A 15,417-nucleotide genomic window follows, 5' to 3' on the forward strand; every position below is an offset into this window, starting at 1 on the left:
TTGGGTTATAAAAAGTATCCCAAACTTTGAATATCCCAAGGAGCACCATTAAATCCATTATAGCAAAATGTAAAGAATATGGCACCACTACAAACCTGACAAGAGAAGGCCACCCACCAAAACTCACAGACCGGGCAAGGAGGGCATTAATCAGAGATTTAACAAAGACACCAAAGATAACACTGAAGGAGCTGCAAAGATCCACAACGAAGATGGGAGCATCTGTCCATAGGACCACTTTAAGCCATACACTCCATAGAGCAGGGCTTTATGGAAGAGTGGCCAGAAAAAAGCCGTTGCTTAAAGAACACCCGTTTGGAGTTTGCCCAACAGCATGTGGCAGACTCCCCAAACACATGGAAGAAGATTCTTTGGTCTTAAAACTAAACTAAAACTAAACTTAAAACTAAAACTGAACTTTATGGCCATCATGGGAAACACCATGTGTGGTGCAAACCCAACACCCTGAGAACACACCATTCCTACAGTGAAGCATGGTGGTGGCAGCATCATGCTGCGGGGATATTTTTCATTTGGAGGGACAGGAAAGCTGGTCAGGACTGAAGGAAAGATGGATGACACTAAATACAGGGCAATTCTGGAGGAAAACCTGTTTGAGTCGGCCAGAGCTTTGAGACTGGGATGAAGGTTCATGTCCCAGCAGGACAATGACCCTAAACATACAGCTAAAGCTACACTGGAGTGGTTTAAAGGGAAACATTTAAATGTCTTGGGATGGCCTAATCAAAGTCCAGACCTCAATCCAATTGAGAATCTGTGGCATAACTTGAAGATTGCTGTACACCAACACAACCCATCTAACTTGAAGGAGTTGGAGCAGTTTTGCCTTGAGGAATGGACAAAAATCCCAGTGGCTAGATGTGCTAAGCTAATAGAGACATACCCCAAGAGACTTGTAGCTGTAATCGTAGCAAAAGGTGGCTCTACAGAGTATTGAATTTTGTGTGTGTGTGTGTGTGTGTGTGTGTGTACAGTGTCGCAGCTTGTAATGCGACAAAACAGGACAAACACCAAGGGGGATGAATACTTTAGAACATCGTATATACAGGTATTTAGTTAAACAACCAGAAAAGATGACTTGCAGGCGCGAGACCGTCCGTGCACTCTCCCTGTTATCAGTTACTGCCATATTCTTTCTAGTCATAGTATAAGTTCAGTCACGCTGCTCAAACATCCTGCTTAACAGACAGTTCCTGAATTTGGATATAGAGGAAGCAGCAGTAATCCCTGTCTTCCAAATCCATTATTTGGCTCCTGTGCATGGTTCCTGTTCAGCTGTTATCAACTTACAGAAAGCGATAAGATTACACGTACAGTAGCAGTCAAAAGTGTTGACACACCAACTAATTTCTAAGGTTTGTTGTATTTTGACTCTTTCTACATTGTAGAACAAACAAACTATGAAATAACATACAGAACATATAAGGAATTATGCGGTAAACAAAAAAAGTGTTAAACCAAAATATTTTTCATACTTTAGATTTTTCAAAGCACCTAGCGTTTACCTTGATGAAGCTTTATCGTCATTATCTTAACCAGCTTCATGAGGGAGTCACCTAGTGCAATTTCTTGCATTGTTACCGTGTTTGAGATCAAACAGTAAATGATAATTATAAGGAAAACACAGTCAATAGCCCTATTCATACTACACCTGTAGTAATTCATATTATGCCAAGAACCTCTCAACGAAGTAAACAGAAACAGCATCCATCATCACTTTCAGACATGAAGTGTCTTTTAATGAATAAAAACAATATAGAAAAAAAAACATTGCATGAGGTGCCCAAACTTTTGACTGCTACTGTAAATGTAAACGTGTAAGGCGCACAAGTACTCTCAACAGCTCCCAAACACTTCATGATGCTACCATTCAGTGATTAGATTGATTCAGTAGTGTTGTGTTTTTGTGTATCATTTATTTTACTTTTAATTTTTTTTTATTGTCACATTTATTTTATATGTTGGATCTCATGTAGCTAAATGCTGTAATACTAGCTGATACAGTACACTTTTGAACAAATACCGTATAAGAAGCCAGTCTAAAGCAAATTCCCGAGCAATAAACGGATATTATTCTATCTACATTCACCGGATATGAGCAATCGTGCGCTCTGATTGGCTACTGTACTACTAGGATATCAGCTCATATACCGTGAGTAGAGAAAAACAAAATGGTGGAGTGTGTTGCTGAACCAACCGAGGATGAAATAAAAATTCTACTCAAAAACAAAACCCGCAAAAATACAAAAAAAAGCAACAAAATATGGAATGAAAGTATTCGATGGTAAGAACATATCGGTTTTTTTTTATTTTTCAAGAATTATTATTATTATTTTGTCCAGGGTGTACCCCGCCTTTCACCCGTAGTCAGCTGGGATAGGCTCCAGCTTGCCTGCGACCCTGTAGAACAGGATAAAGCGGCTACAGATGATGAGATGAGATTATTATAGCATTTTTCACAAATTGCTCCTGTCATTTCACCAGTTTGTTTACATTCTAAGCGGGAATGATTTTGTCGGATGTTTTGTATAAAGTTTTTATTTATCGAATTTGCAAGAAATAAAAATGCTGTTTCTCATCGTACATTGCTCATAGCTGACTCGGTGCTACGTGCCTCGTCGGCTATCAGCTCATGTACGACTCGATTTCGTGGAATAACCGTTAATTATTGTTGAACAAGAAAGCTAAGGTTTTGGAAAAAAGCAGCCGTATTCCCTTTTTCTAAAATGGCACAGCATTTCTGATGGTATAGTTTTACAGCTGCTTTTTTTTCATTCTTTCTTTCTTTCTTTAGTCACCAAGCAGAAGCTCGTCGCTTAAAAACGAGAGAGGCTCGTAAACGGCGAGAAGAAAGACTTCAGGCCAAGAAGGAAGAGAACCCATCCAAAGAAAATGAAACCAAATCCAAAAAATAAGTTTTGCTTTCTTTCTACACGTATTCCTGTGTTATACAAAATAAATTGATTAAAATAAAAATACGGTTAGATACGGTTTTAATTTTTTTGTTGTTGAGATTTTACAATAGACAATAGGCCACTGTTGCATAATTGTTCATAATTATCACATCAGTACGGGAAAATGTGTTTGGCAGCCGAGAAACACCTTTCCATAATCAATATTTTCTACTGTGTATAGTTCTAAAAAAAAATTCAGGCCTGAACTGAACTGTGATTCTTGTGTATGTAGGGGTGTGTGTGGATCACAACCAGAAGTAAACTTCAAGCATTGTCAAGTCTGGTTATGCTTAAAAATGAAAAAGAAGAAAATCACATTTAAAGATTTTGTTCCAATTTCCCTGAGCCATGCACCTTGAAATTTATAACCTTTTCTACTTACGGAAAAAAAAAAAAACAAGCATGTATACAATGTGCAGTGGGATTAGGTCTTTGTTTCTTGGTTGTGTGGTGGCTCAATAGATCGGAATGACAACACCGTTTCAAAAATTCCTTTGCAAGATAACAACTATATCTTGCCATCAGAAGTGGAAAAACCCGGGTGCAGAAAGTAAAAACCCTGCCACATTTTTGCTCCAGCCAATTCAATGAACCAGCTGATCCTAATTACCACATCCCCTAAGCCAGGTTGATGAGCTAATTGGTGAAATCACCTGTGTTGAGAGCACAGGCAGAAGGAAAACCTAAGCAGGACTTTTACTTGGTCAATCCTGTTTTTCCACCTCTGCTTGCCATCATCCTAACCTGACCTGACCTGAATGGAATGAACCTTCCAGTAGGAATATTTAAAACTTCCTCTTGGGTGCCGTGAAATGGATTTGATTTTTTTTTTTTAAACGACCCAAATTCCTCCCAAATTCTCGACAAGGTATAATATTTTTATGAATCAATGAATCGGTAATTTTAATTAAAATTAAATGTAATTCAAATGTAATGCATCTCTAATGGTGAGACAGTATTCAAAAAGAAGCCACAGGCTTATACTTTTGTACTGTCTCAAATTATATTCAAGACATAAGATTAGTTGCAACAATAGAAAAAATATAAGGAAAGATGCCAAAAATAAGTAATCCTCAATTAACTGAGTAACAATTGTTAATGAAACTGTAAACAGTAAAACAACAATTTCAATAACATTTGACACTTTAAATACAAACTTCCTATGGTTTTGCTAAACCTAGTAAATATTGCTTCAAGTTTTTTTTTTTAAATTAAATGATGGTTGACTCAGATTTAAGTTCCTTCAGGAGGGAATTCCATAATTTAGGCCCATTAGCGGCAAGAGCAAATTTGTAGAGATTAGATTAGATTAGATTAGATAGAACTTTATTGATCCCTTTGGGCGGGTTCCCTCAGGGAAATTAAAATTCCAGCAGTATCATGACAGGATAAACCGAGAATAGAAAATAGAGAAAAAACTTCTAGATAAATTAAATTAAGTATTTACATATACAAATAAAAAAGAACAAGATATGGGGAAGAGAGGAACAGTCAGGGCAGCAGTAGAGATATTGCACATTATATTGCACATTGTCCAGTCTTGCTTATTGTTAGGCTCAGGTACTGCTCCTTCCCGTCCTCTGTCCTCCTGTTACACCCCCCCCCCGAGAGGAGTTGTACAGTCTGATGGCGTGATGGACAAAGGAGTTTTATCCCTAGTCCTCTTCTCTGCCACCGTCACCAGAGAGTCCAGCTTCACGCCGACCACAGAGCCGGCCCGCCTGATCAGTTTGTCCAGCCTGGATGTGTCCTCCTTGGATGTGCTGCCCCCCCACACACACACACCACAGTGTAAAACAGGACACTGGTGACTTCAAGTCAAGACTGATAGAACATCCACAGGAGTTTCTGCAAAGCTTAACTCTATAATCGCTTGAGTATCTAGTAGCATATTGATTAATTTGAAAATTTTTACAAAAAATACTTTTAAATGTTTCTGGTATAGTATTAAAATGAACAGAATACATGACTAGTCCTACTTGTAAAGAGTGAATGTTATTCAAATTTAGCAAATTATATCTATAAAATAAAGGACCAGTATGTGCTTCATATGAGGATTTAGTGATAATTCGTACGACATGCTTTTGCAAAACAATCAGTCTATTAAGATTTGTTTTATAAGTAGATCCCCATACTATATTGCCATAATACAAGTACAACCCCGATTCCAAAAAAGTTGGGACAAAGTACAAATTGTAAATAAAAACGGAATGCAATAATTTACAAATCTAAAAAACTGATATTGTATTCACAATAGAACATAGACAACATATCAAATGTCGAAAGTGAGACATTTTGAAATTTCATGCCAAATATTGGCTCATTTGAAATTTCATGACAGCAACACATCTCAAAAAAGTTGGGACAGGGGCAATAAGAGGCTGGAAAAGTTAAAGGTACAAAAAAGGAACAGCTGGAGGACCAAATTGCAACTCATTAGGTCAAGTGGCAATAGGTCATTAACATGACTGGGTATAAAAAGAGCATCTTGGAGTGGTAGTGGCTCTCAGAAGTAAAGATGGGAAGAGGATCACCAATCCCCCAATTCTGCGCCGACAAATAGTGGAGCAATATCAGAAAGGAGTTCGACAGTGTAAAATTGCAAAGAGTTTGAACATATCATCATCTACAGTGCATAATATCATCAAAAGATTCAGAGAATCTGGAAGAATCTCTGTGCGTAAGGGTCAAGGCCGGAAAACCATACTGGGTGCCCGTGATCTTCGGGCCCTTAGATGGCACTGCATCACATACAGGCATGCTTCTGTATTGGAAATCACAAAATGGGCTCAGGAATATTTCCAGAGAACATTATCTGTGAACACAATTCACCGTGCCATCTGCCGTTGCCAGCTAAAACTCTATACTTCAAAGAAGAAGCCGTATCTAAACATGATCCAGAAGCACAGACGTCTTCTCTGGGCCAAGGCTCATTTAAAATGTACTGTGGCAAAGTGGAAAACTGTTCTGTGGTCAGACGAATCAAAATTTGAAGTTCTTTATGGAAATCAGTGACGCCGTGTCATTCGGACTAAAGAGGAGAAGGACGACCCAAGTTGTTATCGGCGCTCAGTTCAGAAGCCTGCATCTCTGATGGTATGGGGTTGCATTAGTGCGTGTGGCATGGGCAGCTTACACATCTGGCAAGACACCATCAATGCTGAAAGGTATATCCAGGTTCTAGAGCAACATATGCTCCCATCCAGACGACGTCTCTTTCAGGGAAGACCTTGCATTTTCCAACATGACAGTGCCAAACCACATACTGCATCAATTACAGCATCATGGCTGCGTAGAAGAAGGGTCTGGGTACTGAACTGGCCAGCCTGCAGTCCAGATCTTTCATCCATAGAAAACATTTGGCGCATCATAAAACGGAAGATATGACAAAAAAGACCTAAGACAGTTGAGCAGCTAGAATCCTACATTAGACAAGAATGGGTTAACATTCCTATCCCTAAACTTGAGCAACTTGTCTCCTCAGTCCCCAGACATTTACAGACTGTTGTAAAGAGAAAAGGGGATGTCTCACAGTGGTAAACATGGCCTTGTCCCAACTTTTTTGAGATGTGGTGTTGTCATGAAATTTAAAATCACCTAATTTTTCTCTTTAAATGATACATTTTCTCAGTTTAAACATTTGATATGTCATCTATGTTCTATTCTGAATAAAATATGGAATTTTGAAACTTCCAGATCATTGCATTCCGTTTTTATTTACAATTTGTACTTTGTCCCAACTTTTTTGGAATCGGGGTTGTACATAGGCATACCAAATGCCCATTCTCATCAACCATCACTCCTTTGTTCCAGTGGCACGTTGTATTAGTTAATCTTATCATGATGAAAGGCTAATTCATCATTAGAAAACCCTTGTGTACTTGTGTTAGCACATATTGTCATGCTATCGTTGTGTTGAAGGAGCCCTCACAGTGTTACAATAGGTGCTTTCAGACAAAACAGTTCTCAGGATTCACTGAGAGAAACCACCTCCTGGGGAACTCCCCTGAAAAATATATATCTTAAAGGGCTTTTTCTGTTTGTATTTACACCCCAGAAAGAAGGCTGAAGTGATGCAAGCTGGCTGATGTTCGCTATAGTGACGTCACTAGCTTTCATACGAACTTGTGTGTGTCCTGTCCATGTGTTCTTGTTTTGCTGTGACAACAGCAAACGAACAACATTAAGATTTCAACTTGTCCAGTTCAGTGGCGGCTGGTAGTCTTTCAAACAGGGGAGGCTGGTCGGTTACGATATTTCCAGATTTTAAAAGAAAAAACACATCAATTTTGCCCATACTCTTGCCTCTGATCTGGCTGATTGTTGGCAGGGTCACAAACTGTGAAATAACAGGTTCTTTTGGCCCATTAGCCTACTGTCCAATATACATGATGGTGGTGTGTGTGGGGGGGTATATTTTAACATTTTATATTTTAAAATTGTGGCATGTGGCATGTTATTTAAAAATTGATCATTATTGAAAGCAGCTCTTTGTCAGGAACCTCAGCAGTAACAGCAGAGTGTTCTGGAATAGGCACAAGCACTGACCTTGGGGAGCCAAACATAGAGCTGGGTGCCACACATTTCATTCAATGACACTTTCCCTATATTTTACTTATTTTGACTGAGAAATGTTTTATTGACAATTTTGATAACCCTTCACTTTTAATCCAGGTCTGTAGTGTGAAATGTTCTCAGCTGTGTTTTTGTTTAAAAATGTTTTCCAAATTGTAGCTGTGTTTAATTCATATCCAGAGAAATATATATTCCAATATAATATACTCAGCATAAACATTTTAAATAGATTCTATATTTTTGGTCCATCCATGACATATTACTAAAGTAGCCTATTTACTGTTGTTGATGTGGGTCACTTGCTGTTAGCCAATTCACTTTCTCGTACCAGGAGAGCTGAAAAGAACGAGTATTATTCCCTACCTTTTTCACTGTGGCAGCGGGGGCGTGGTCAAGCACCGGTCTGTGACAGGAGGGCGGAGTCACTACACCTGAGAGCAATTAACCTGTGTTTGTGTGTCTTCCCAGTGACCGCGCCCTATATAAGGAGGGAGAGCAGACAGCAGAGGAGCTCAACCCTGAACGAGACACTCGTCATGTGTGTGTGTCTGAATTGTTAGACTGAAAAGTGTGACAATAAACGCTAAGTTGGACCTGATCTCTGTCCTGCCGTCCTCTGTGCTCCACCCACCTGCATTGAACTACTACAGTGGTGCCGAAACCCGGGATCTGGAGCACAGCAGCCTCACAGCCCCATGGAGTCCTCCTCGTTCGCTGAACTGGTCCATGCCAAGGCCCAGCAAAGCCAGCACCAGGCGCTACTCACCCTCCGAAAGGAGCAGGAACAGCGGTTCGAGGCCCTGGTGTTGGCCCAGCAAGAAGATAGACAGGCGTTCCGGCACCTCCTCGCGTCGGCGGGGTCCACCAGCGCTCCTACCGCAGGCCCATCTCCCCTCACCGTAACCAAGATGGGCCCGCAGGACGACCCCGAGGCGTTCATCACGTTCTTTGAGCAAGTCGCCAAAGCCTCAGGGTGGCCGATGGAGCAGCGCGCGGCGCGCCTCCTCCCTCTGCTCACGGGAGAAGCACAGCTGGCCACGCTACAGCTCCCCGCCGACCGCCGGCTGGCCTACGCGGACCTCCGCCGGGCCGTCCTCCAGCGCGTGGGGCGCACACCAGAACAGCAGCACCAGCGCTTCCGCGCTGCGCTTGGAGGAAGTCGGCCGGCCATTCGCGTTTGGCCAGCAGCTCCGGGACGCCTGCTGGCGGTGGTTGAGGGCTGACAACCGCAACGCCGAAGGAATCATCGACCAGGTGGCGCTGGAACACTTCGTCGCTCGCTTGCCAGCAGGAACTGCGGAGTGGGTCCGGTGCCACCGCCCGGCGTCGCTGGATCAGGCAGTCGAGCTAGCGGAGGACCATTTGGCGGCTGTCCCGGCAGCAGGACAGCAGATGGCATCTTCTCTTCTCTCCTCTTCTCTCTCTCTCTCTCTCCCCCTCCTCCTGTGTCCCGTCCTCGCCCCATTCCCCCACCGCGGAGGCGGGGGTCGGCACCACCCCAGCTGGCCCGCCGCTCCCGCGGTGCCCTCCCGTTTCTCCCTTCTGTGTCTGTCTCTCCCCCACCTCAGGTGAGTGAGCCCCAGATCACCAGTGCAGAGGGAAAGCCCGGGCCGGTTTGCTGGCGCTGCGGGGAGCCGGGCCACATTCAACAGCAGTGCACGGCAATGGAAGTGGGCGCGGTGGTTCGGATCCCTGATGCGCTAGAGGCCGCCCTCGACCGGGCCGGAGCGTATTGCATACCGGTGAGTATCCAAGGGGCTACATATCAGGCGTTGGTGGATTCTGGTTGTAATCAGACCTCAATTCGCCAAAGCCTGGTTCAAAACGAGGCATTGGGGGGAGCACAAGGGGTGAAGGTGTTGTGTGTGCACGGGGATGTTCACCGCTACCCTTTGGTGTCGGTCCACATTATTTTCAGAGGGGAAAAATTCATAGTGAAGGCGGCGGTTAATCCTTGCCTTACCCACTCTTTAATTTTGGGGACTGATTGGCCGGGATTTCGGGGTTTAATGACACACCTAGTAAAGAGTGGGTCCTGCCATTTGACAGGGGGAGGTCCCGGTGTCGCTTTGGCGGGAGCAGCTGTCGCAGAGACGTCTACATCATCTCCGCGTCAGAGTGAGGAGCCGCCGGCTCCTCCTCTCTCTATTGGGGAATCCCTCGCGGATTTCCCATTAGAGCAGTCACTAGACGAGACTCTGCAGCATGCGTTTGACCAAGTGAGAGTAATCAATGGTCAAACGCTCCAGCCGAACGCCACCCCGTCCTTCCCCTACTTCGCGATTATGAAGGATAGGTTATACCGAGTGACGCAGGACACTCAAACTAAAGAGCGAGTCACGCAGCTTTTAATTCCGAAGAGTCGCCGGGAATTGGTATTCCAGGCGGCTCACTTTAATCCCATGGCTGGACACTTAGGGCAGGATAAAACACTAGCCCGAATAATGGCCCGATTCTATTGGCCGGGGATTCGCGGCGATGTCCGTAGGTGGTGTACGGCATGCCGCGAATGCCAGTTAGTAAATCCAGTGGCCATTCCAAAAGCGCCTTTGCGCCCTCTACTGTTAATCGAGACCCCGTTCGAAAGAATTGGGATGGATCTCGTCGGGCCATTAGATCGGTCAACACGAGGGTACCGCTTTATATTAGTTCTAGTGGACTATGCAACGCGATACCCGGAAGCAGTGCCTCTTCGCAATATCTCAGCACGCAGTATTGCGGAGGCACTCTTCCACGTCATCTCCCGAGTTGGAATCCCGAAAGAGATTCTGACTGATCAAGGCACCTCGTTTATGTCACGAACACTGAACGAACTGTATGGGTTATTAGGTATTAAGCCGATCTGCACCAGCGTGTATCACCCACAAACAGACGGTTTAGTGGAACAGTTTAATCGCACCCTTAAAAACATAATTAAAAAATTTGTAAGTGAGGACGCGCGTAACTGGGATAAATGGCTCGAACCCTTGCTCTTTGCAGAGCGAGAGGTCTCCCAAGCCTCCACGGGGTTCTCCCCATTTGAATTATTATATGGGCGTAAGCCGCGCGGCATTTTAGATGTGCTGCAAGAAAATTGGGAGGAGGGACCTTCACCAAGCAAAAATGAAATTCAATACGTTATTGACCTGCGTGCAAAACTCCACACACTCATACACCTAACCCAGGAGAATTTGCGGCAGGCCCAAGAACGGCAAACCCGCCTGTACGACAAGGGTACGCGCCTTAGAGAGTTCGCACCGGGAGAGAAAGTACTCGTACTGTTGCCCACATCGAGCTCTAAATTAGTCGCCAAGTGGCAAGGACCCTTTGAGGTCACACGGCGAGTCGGGGACGTCGACTATGAGGTGAAGCGAACGGACGGGGGTGGGGCGCTACAGATTTACCACCTCAACCTACTCAAACTCTGGAACGAGGAGGTCCCCGTGGCGTTGGTGTCGGTGGTTCCGGAGCAGGCGGAGCTGGGGCCGGAGGTTCAAAAAGGAACATTAGCATCACATCCCTCTCTGGTCCCCTGTGGGGACCACCTCTCCCCAACCCAACTCGCGGAGGTTGCCCAGTTGCAGACCGAGTTTTCGGACGTGTTCTCGCCCCTGCCTGGTCGCACTAACCTCATAGAGCACCACATAGAGACGCCCCCGGGGGTGGTAGTGCGTAGCCGCCCTTACAGGCTACCCGAACACAAAAAAAAGGTGGTTCGGGAAGAACTTGAGACCATGCTTGAAATGGGCATCGTCGAGGAGTCCCACAGTGACTGGAGCAGCCCGGTGGTCTTGGTACCCAAGGCCGACGGGTCGGTCCGGTTCTGTGTGGACTATAGAAAAGTCAACGCGGTGTCTAAATTCGATGCGTACCCAATGCCTCGTATTTATGAGTTACTCGATCGACTAGGCACGGCTCGCTTTTATTCGACACTGGATTTGACGAAGGGATATTGGCAGATCCCCTTGACTCCACTATCCTGAGAAAAAACGGCCTTTTCCACACCGTTTGGGTTACACCAATTCGTCACACTTCCGTTTGGGCTGTTTGGGGCGCCCGCTACATTTCAGCGGCTGATGGACCGGGTCCTCCGCCCCCACGCCACCTATGCGGCTGCCTATCTTGATGACATCATCATATATAGTAATGACTGGCCGAGGCACTTGGAACACCTCAGGGCCGTCCTTAGGTCGCTGAGGCGAGCGGGTCTCACAGCCAACCCAAAGAAGTGTGCGATTGGGCGGGTGGAAGTACGGTATCTGGGCTTCCACTTGGGCAACGGGCAGGTGCGTCCCCAAATTAATAAGACAGCAGCGATTGCGGCTTGCCCGAGGCCCAAGACCAAAAAGGGGGTGAGACAGTTCCTGGGGCTGGCTGGCTATTATCGTAGGTTTATACCTAATTATTCGGACGTCACCAGCCCACTGACTGATCTCACTAAAAAGGGGGCACCAGATCCGGTCCAGTGGACGGAGCAATGCCAGCGGGCTTTCTCTGAGGTAAAGGCTGCACTGTGTGGGGGGCCACTATTACACTCCCCTGACTTTTCTCTCCCTTTTGTGTTGCAGACCGATGCGTCGGACAGAGGGCTGGGGGTGGTTTTGTCCCAGGAGGGGGAGGGGGAGGACCGCCCCGTCCTGTACATTAGCAGGAAGCTGTCAGTGCGTGAGGGGCGCTACAGCACAATCGAAAAAGAGTGTCTAGCGATCAAGTGGGTGGTCCTCGCCTTCCATTACTACCTGCTGGGGCACCCTTTCACCCTCTGTTCGGACCACGCGCCCCTCCAGTGGCTCCACCGCATGAAGGATGCCAACGCGCGGATCACCCGTTGGTATCTGGCACTCCAGCCCTTCGATTTCAAGGTGGTCCACAGGCCGGGGGCGCAGATGGTCGTGGCGGACTTCCTCTCCCGTCAACGGGGGGGGGGGGGAGTCGGCTGCAGGCCGGACGGCTGCCCGGCCTGAGTCGGGCGGTGGGGGTATGTGGCAGCGGGGGCATGTGGCAGCGGGGGCGTGGTCAAGCGCCGGTCTGTGACAGGAGGGCGGAGTCAGGGAAGGTGAGTGGCAGAATCCCTACACCTGAGAGCAATTAACCTGTGTTTGTGTGTCTTCCCAGTGACTGCGCCCTATATAAGGAGGGAGAGCAGACAGCAGAGGAGCTCAACCCTGAACGAGACACTCGTCATGTGTGTGTCTGTTTGAATTGTTAGACTGAAAAGTGTGACAATAAACGCTAAGTTGGACCTGATCTCTGTCCTGCCGTCCTCTGTGCTCCACCCACCAGCATTGAACTACTACATTCACCAAGTCAATTTGAGGCGTTGGTCTACCCTGCTCTTTAATTTTAATTTTTTCCTCGAATGGAAGACTGGCAAATGGCTTCGCCAGAATTAAATCAGCAATGTTTGGCATCCGTGCGCAGCTTTCTTGCTAGCTGACTAGCCCCCTCAAGTTCAAGTTCAGTCACTCAAATAAACGAAATTTCTGGAACTAAGATAGCAAACTTGACAACACTAATATTTACACTTTATTTACAATGAAAATATATACAAACTAAAAAAGCTGGTAGAAATCGTATGTAATGAATGAAATCGAAATGTAAGCTGATCTCTTACAATACACCACAGTACTTGCGAATCCGCATGGGACTGAACTGAAATTCATTGCTGCCTGTCTATATTTGAAACGAGCTGTCAATCAAAGAAAATATCCGGCCGCTTTCACCAATCACCAGTCTCCTCGCGGAAAGCTTTGCCATGCCCCTCCCACTGTGAGGCTGGGAGTCCGTGGGAGTCCGTGGGCGGGCGTTTTCGCAGTATTTGTCCAATAACCGTCTTGCATTTTGATACTGAAAAGCGCATAGCTCCCAAATGCCATTGAAGTCCACTGAGGGTGGGCTGCATCGCGCTGTCACGAGGGGGAAAAACTCACGCACACATTAGGCGAACTGGGGAAAGTTATAACAGAATGATTTCGCACTGTAGTTGGGTTGAGCACATATATTTCTATGATTCTGGATCTGAAATAGCAATGTTATAAGGTCGGCTATAACATAAGCCTAGCGCAATTCATCCTACACAATGTTCGTCATTTTTAGAGGAGGCTGAGCCTCCCTCGTTGTCTTAGAGCAATCGCCCGTGGTCCAGTTCCATGTGTTGTATTTCAGATATGTTTCTATAGAAACAGATCATTCCACTGCGCTGTAGAATGGAGGAGATAAGGAAGTGTTTCATGCCACAGTAAATTCTTTATTTTACATTATAAAGAGCAAATCCATAGTTGGTGATTGCTTAATATATGTTTACCTAACATGTTAGTGTGAATTATTATTTCATAGGCTAAGGGTTTTCTTACGTGACCCCTAAAAAAACCCAGGGACAAGACCATTTAGTTTAATTAAGATGTTTATATTTCACTGAGATACTGTTTTTCCTCAATTGCATATCAGGTCAGTAAAGCTTTTTGTCAGTAAACTGTTTGTCCATTTCCCCCTCTATTTTTTAATGCTGACATTAAGAGCTGTTGGCTCACATTTTACACAACTTTTTAAAACTGCTGGTTGCCAGTGCTGCATACTGCAGCCTCCTTTGCCTCAGGTGTTCGAACCATCATCTGGACCAATCAGTGTACACTTATGCCACTCATGGTTCCTCTTGTGCTTGGGAGAGCACCTACTCTGAAGTAGGAGCTAAAAAAGTGCTTCAAAAGTGTTCTAAAAACTACAATTGTTCAGAGTTCCTGCAGTTCTAAGAACTTTGAAAACATTCCTCTGGACTGAAAATGCCTAACGTGAGGCCCCCTGGCGCTTAACGCTGACCACTAGGGGCCCCAGGCCCCTTGGTGCGTACATCAAGCGTAACACCTGGGCCCCTTGGTACATACAATGTATGCTTAAAATGAAAGCCTTTCAGAGAGTACAGTGCTTCTTGTACAACTGAGCCTCTGGTTGGCACACTACAATTAACTGTGACAGGATACAATCTTTAGCAACAAGTCAGTTCCTTCTGCATAATGGAAGAGTTTCATATTATGGCAAGCTATTTAACAATTATTCCACAAAGTCGAGTCATACGACTATAAGCCATGTACACTACCGTTCAAAAGTTTGGGGTCACCCAGACAATTTTGTGTTTTCCATGAAAAGTCACACTTTTTATTTACCACCATAAGTTGTAAAATGAATAGAAAATATAGTCAAGACATTTTCCTGGCCATTTTGAGCATTTAATCGACCCCACAAATGTGATGCTCCAGAAACTCAATCTGCTCAAAGGAAGGTCAGTTTTATAGCGTCTCTAAAGAGCCAAACTGTTTTCAGCTGTGCTAACATGATTGTACAAGGGTTTTCTAATCATCCATTAGCCTTCTGAGGCAATGAGCAAACACATTGTACCATTAGAACACTGGAGTGATAGTTGCTGGAAATGGGCCTCTATACACCTATGGAGATATTGCACCAAAAACCAGACATTTGCAGCTAGAATAGTCATTTACCACATTAGCAATGTATAGAGTGTATTTCTGATTAGTTTAAAGTGATCTTCATTGAAAAGATCAGTGCTTTTCTTTCAAAAATAAGGACATTTCAAAGTGACCCCAAACTTTTGAACGGTAGTGTATAATGAGATTGAGTAAAATAACTGTTTTATTCAATCCACATTCACTAGATTTTGAGAAACAGAGCATTTTTATATTTTTACAAATTCAATAAATAAAAACTTTGAACAAAGCATCCGACAAAATAATTTCTGCTTAGAATGTAAGCAAACTGGCAAAATGACAGGAGCAATTTGTGAAAAATGCTATAAGAATAATTATTTCAAAACAAAAAAGATACGTTCCTATCATCAAATACTTTTATTCCATATTTTGTTGCTTTTGTTGGTATT

General features: G+C 44.7%; 1 protein-coding gene across 1 annotated transcript in view; it reads left to right on the top strand.

The window, feature by feature from the left end:
- The window catches only part of LOC132868774 (large ribosomal subunit protein eL19-like), a 28,957-nt gene extending 25,960 nt beyond the window's left edge, over positions 1-2,997 (top strand). The window contains exon 6 of the mRNA XM_060901944.1: positions 2,816-2,997. Coding sequence (XP_060757927.1) covers positions 2,816-2,936 — 121 coding nt within the window. The 3' untranslated portion in view covers positions 2,937-2,997. The remainder of the gene's footprint in view (positions 1-2,815) is intronic.
- The last annotated feature ends 12,420 nt before the right edge of the window (positions 2,998-15,417 follow it).

This window comes from Neoarius graeffei, chromosome 20 (assembly GCF_027579695.1).
Source record: "Neoarius graeffei isolate fNeoGra1 chromosome 20, fNeoGra1.pri, whole genome shotgun sequence".
Taxonomy (NCBI): domain Eukaryota; kingdom Metazoa; phylum Chordata; class Actinopteri; order Siluriformes; family Ariidae; genus Neoarius; species Neoarius graeffei.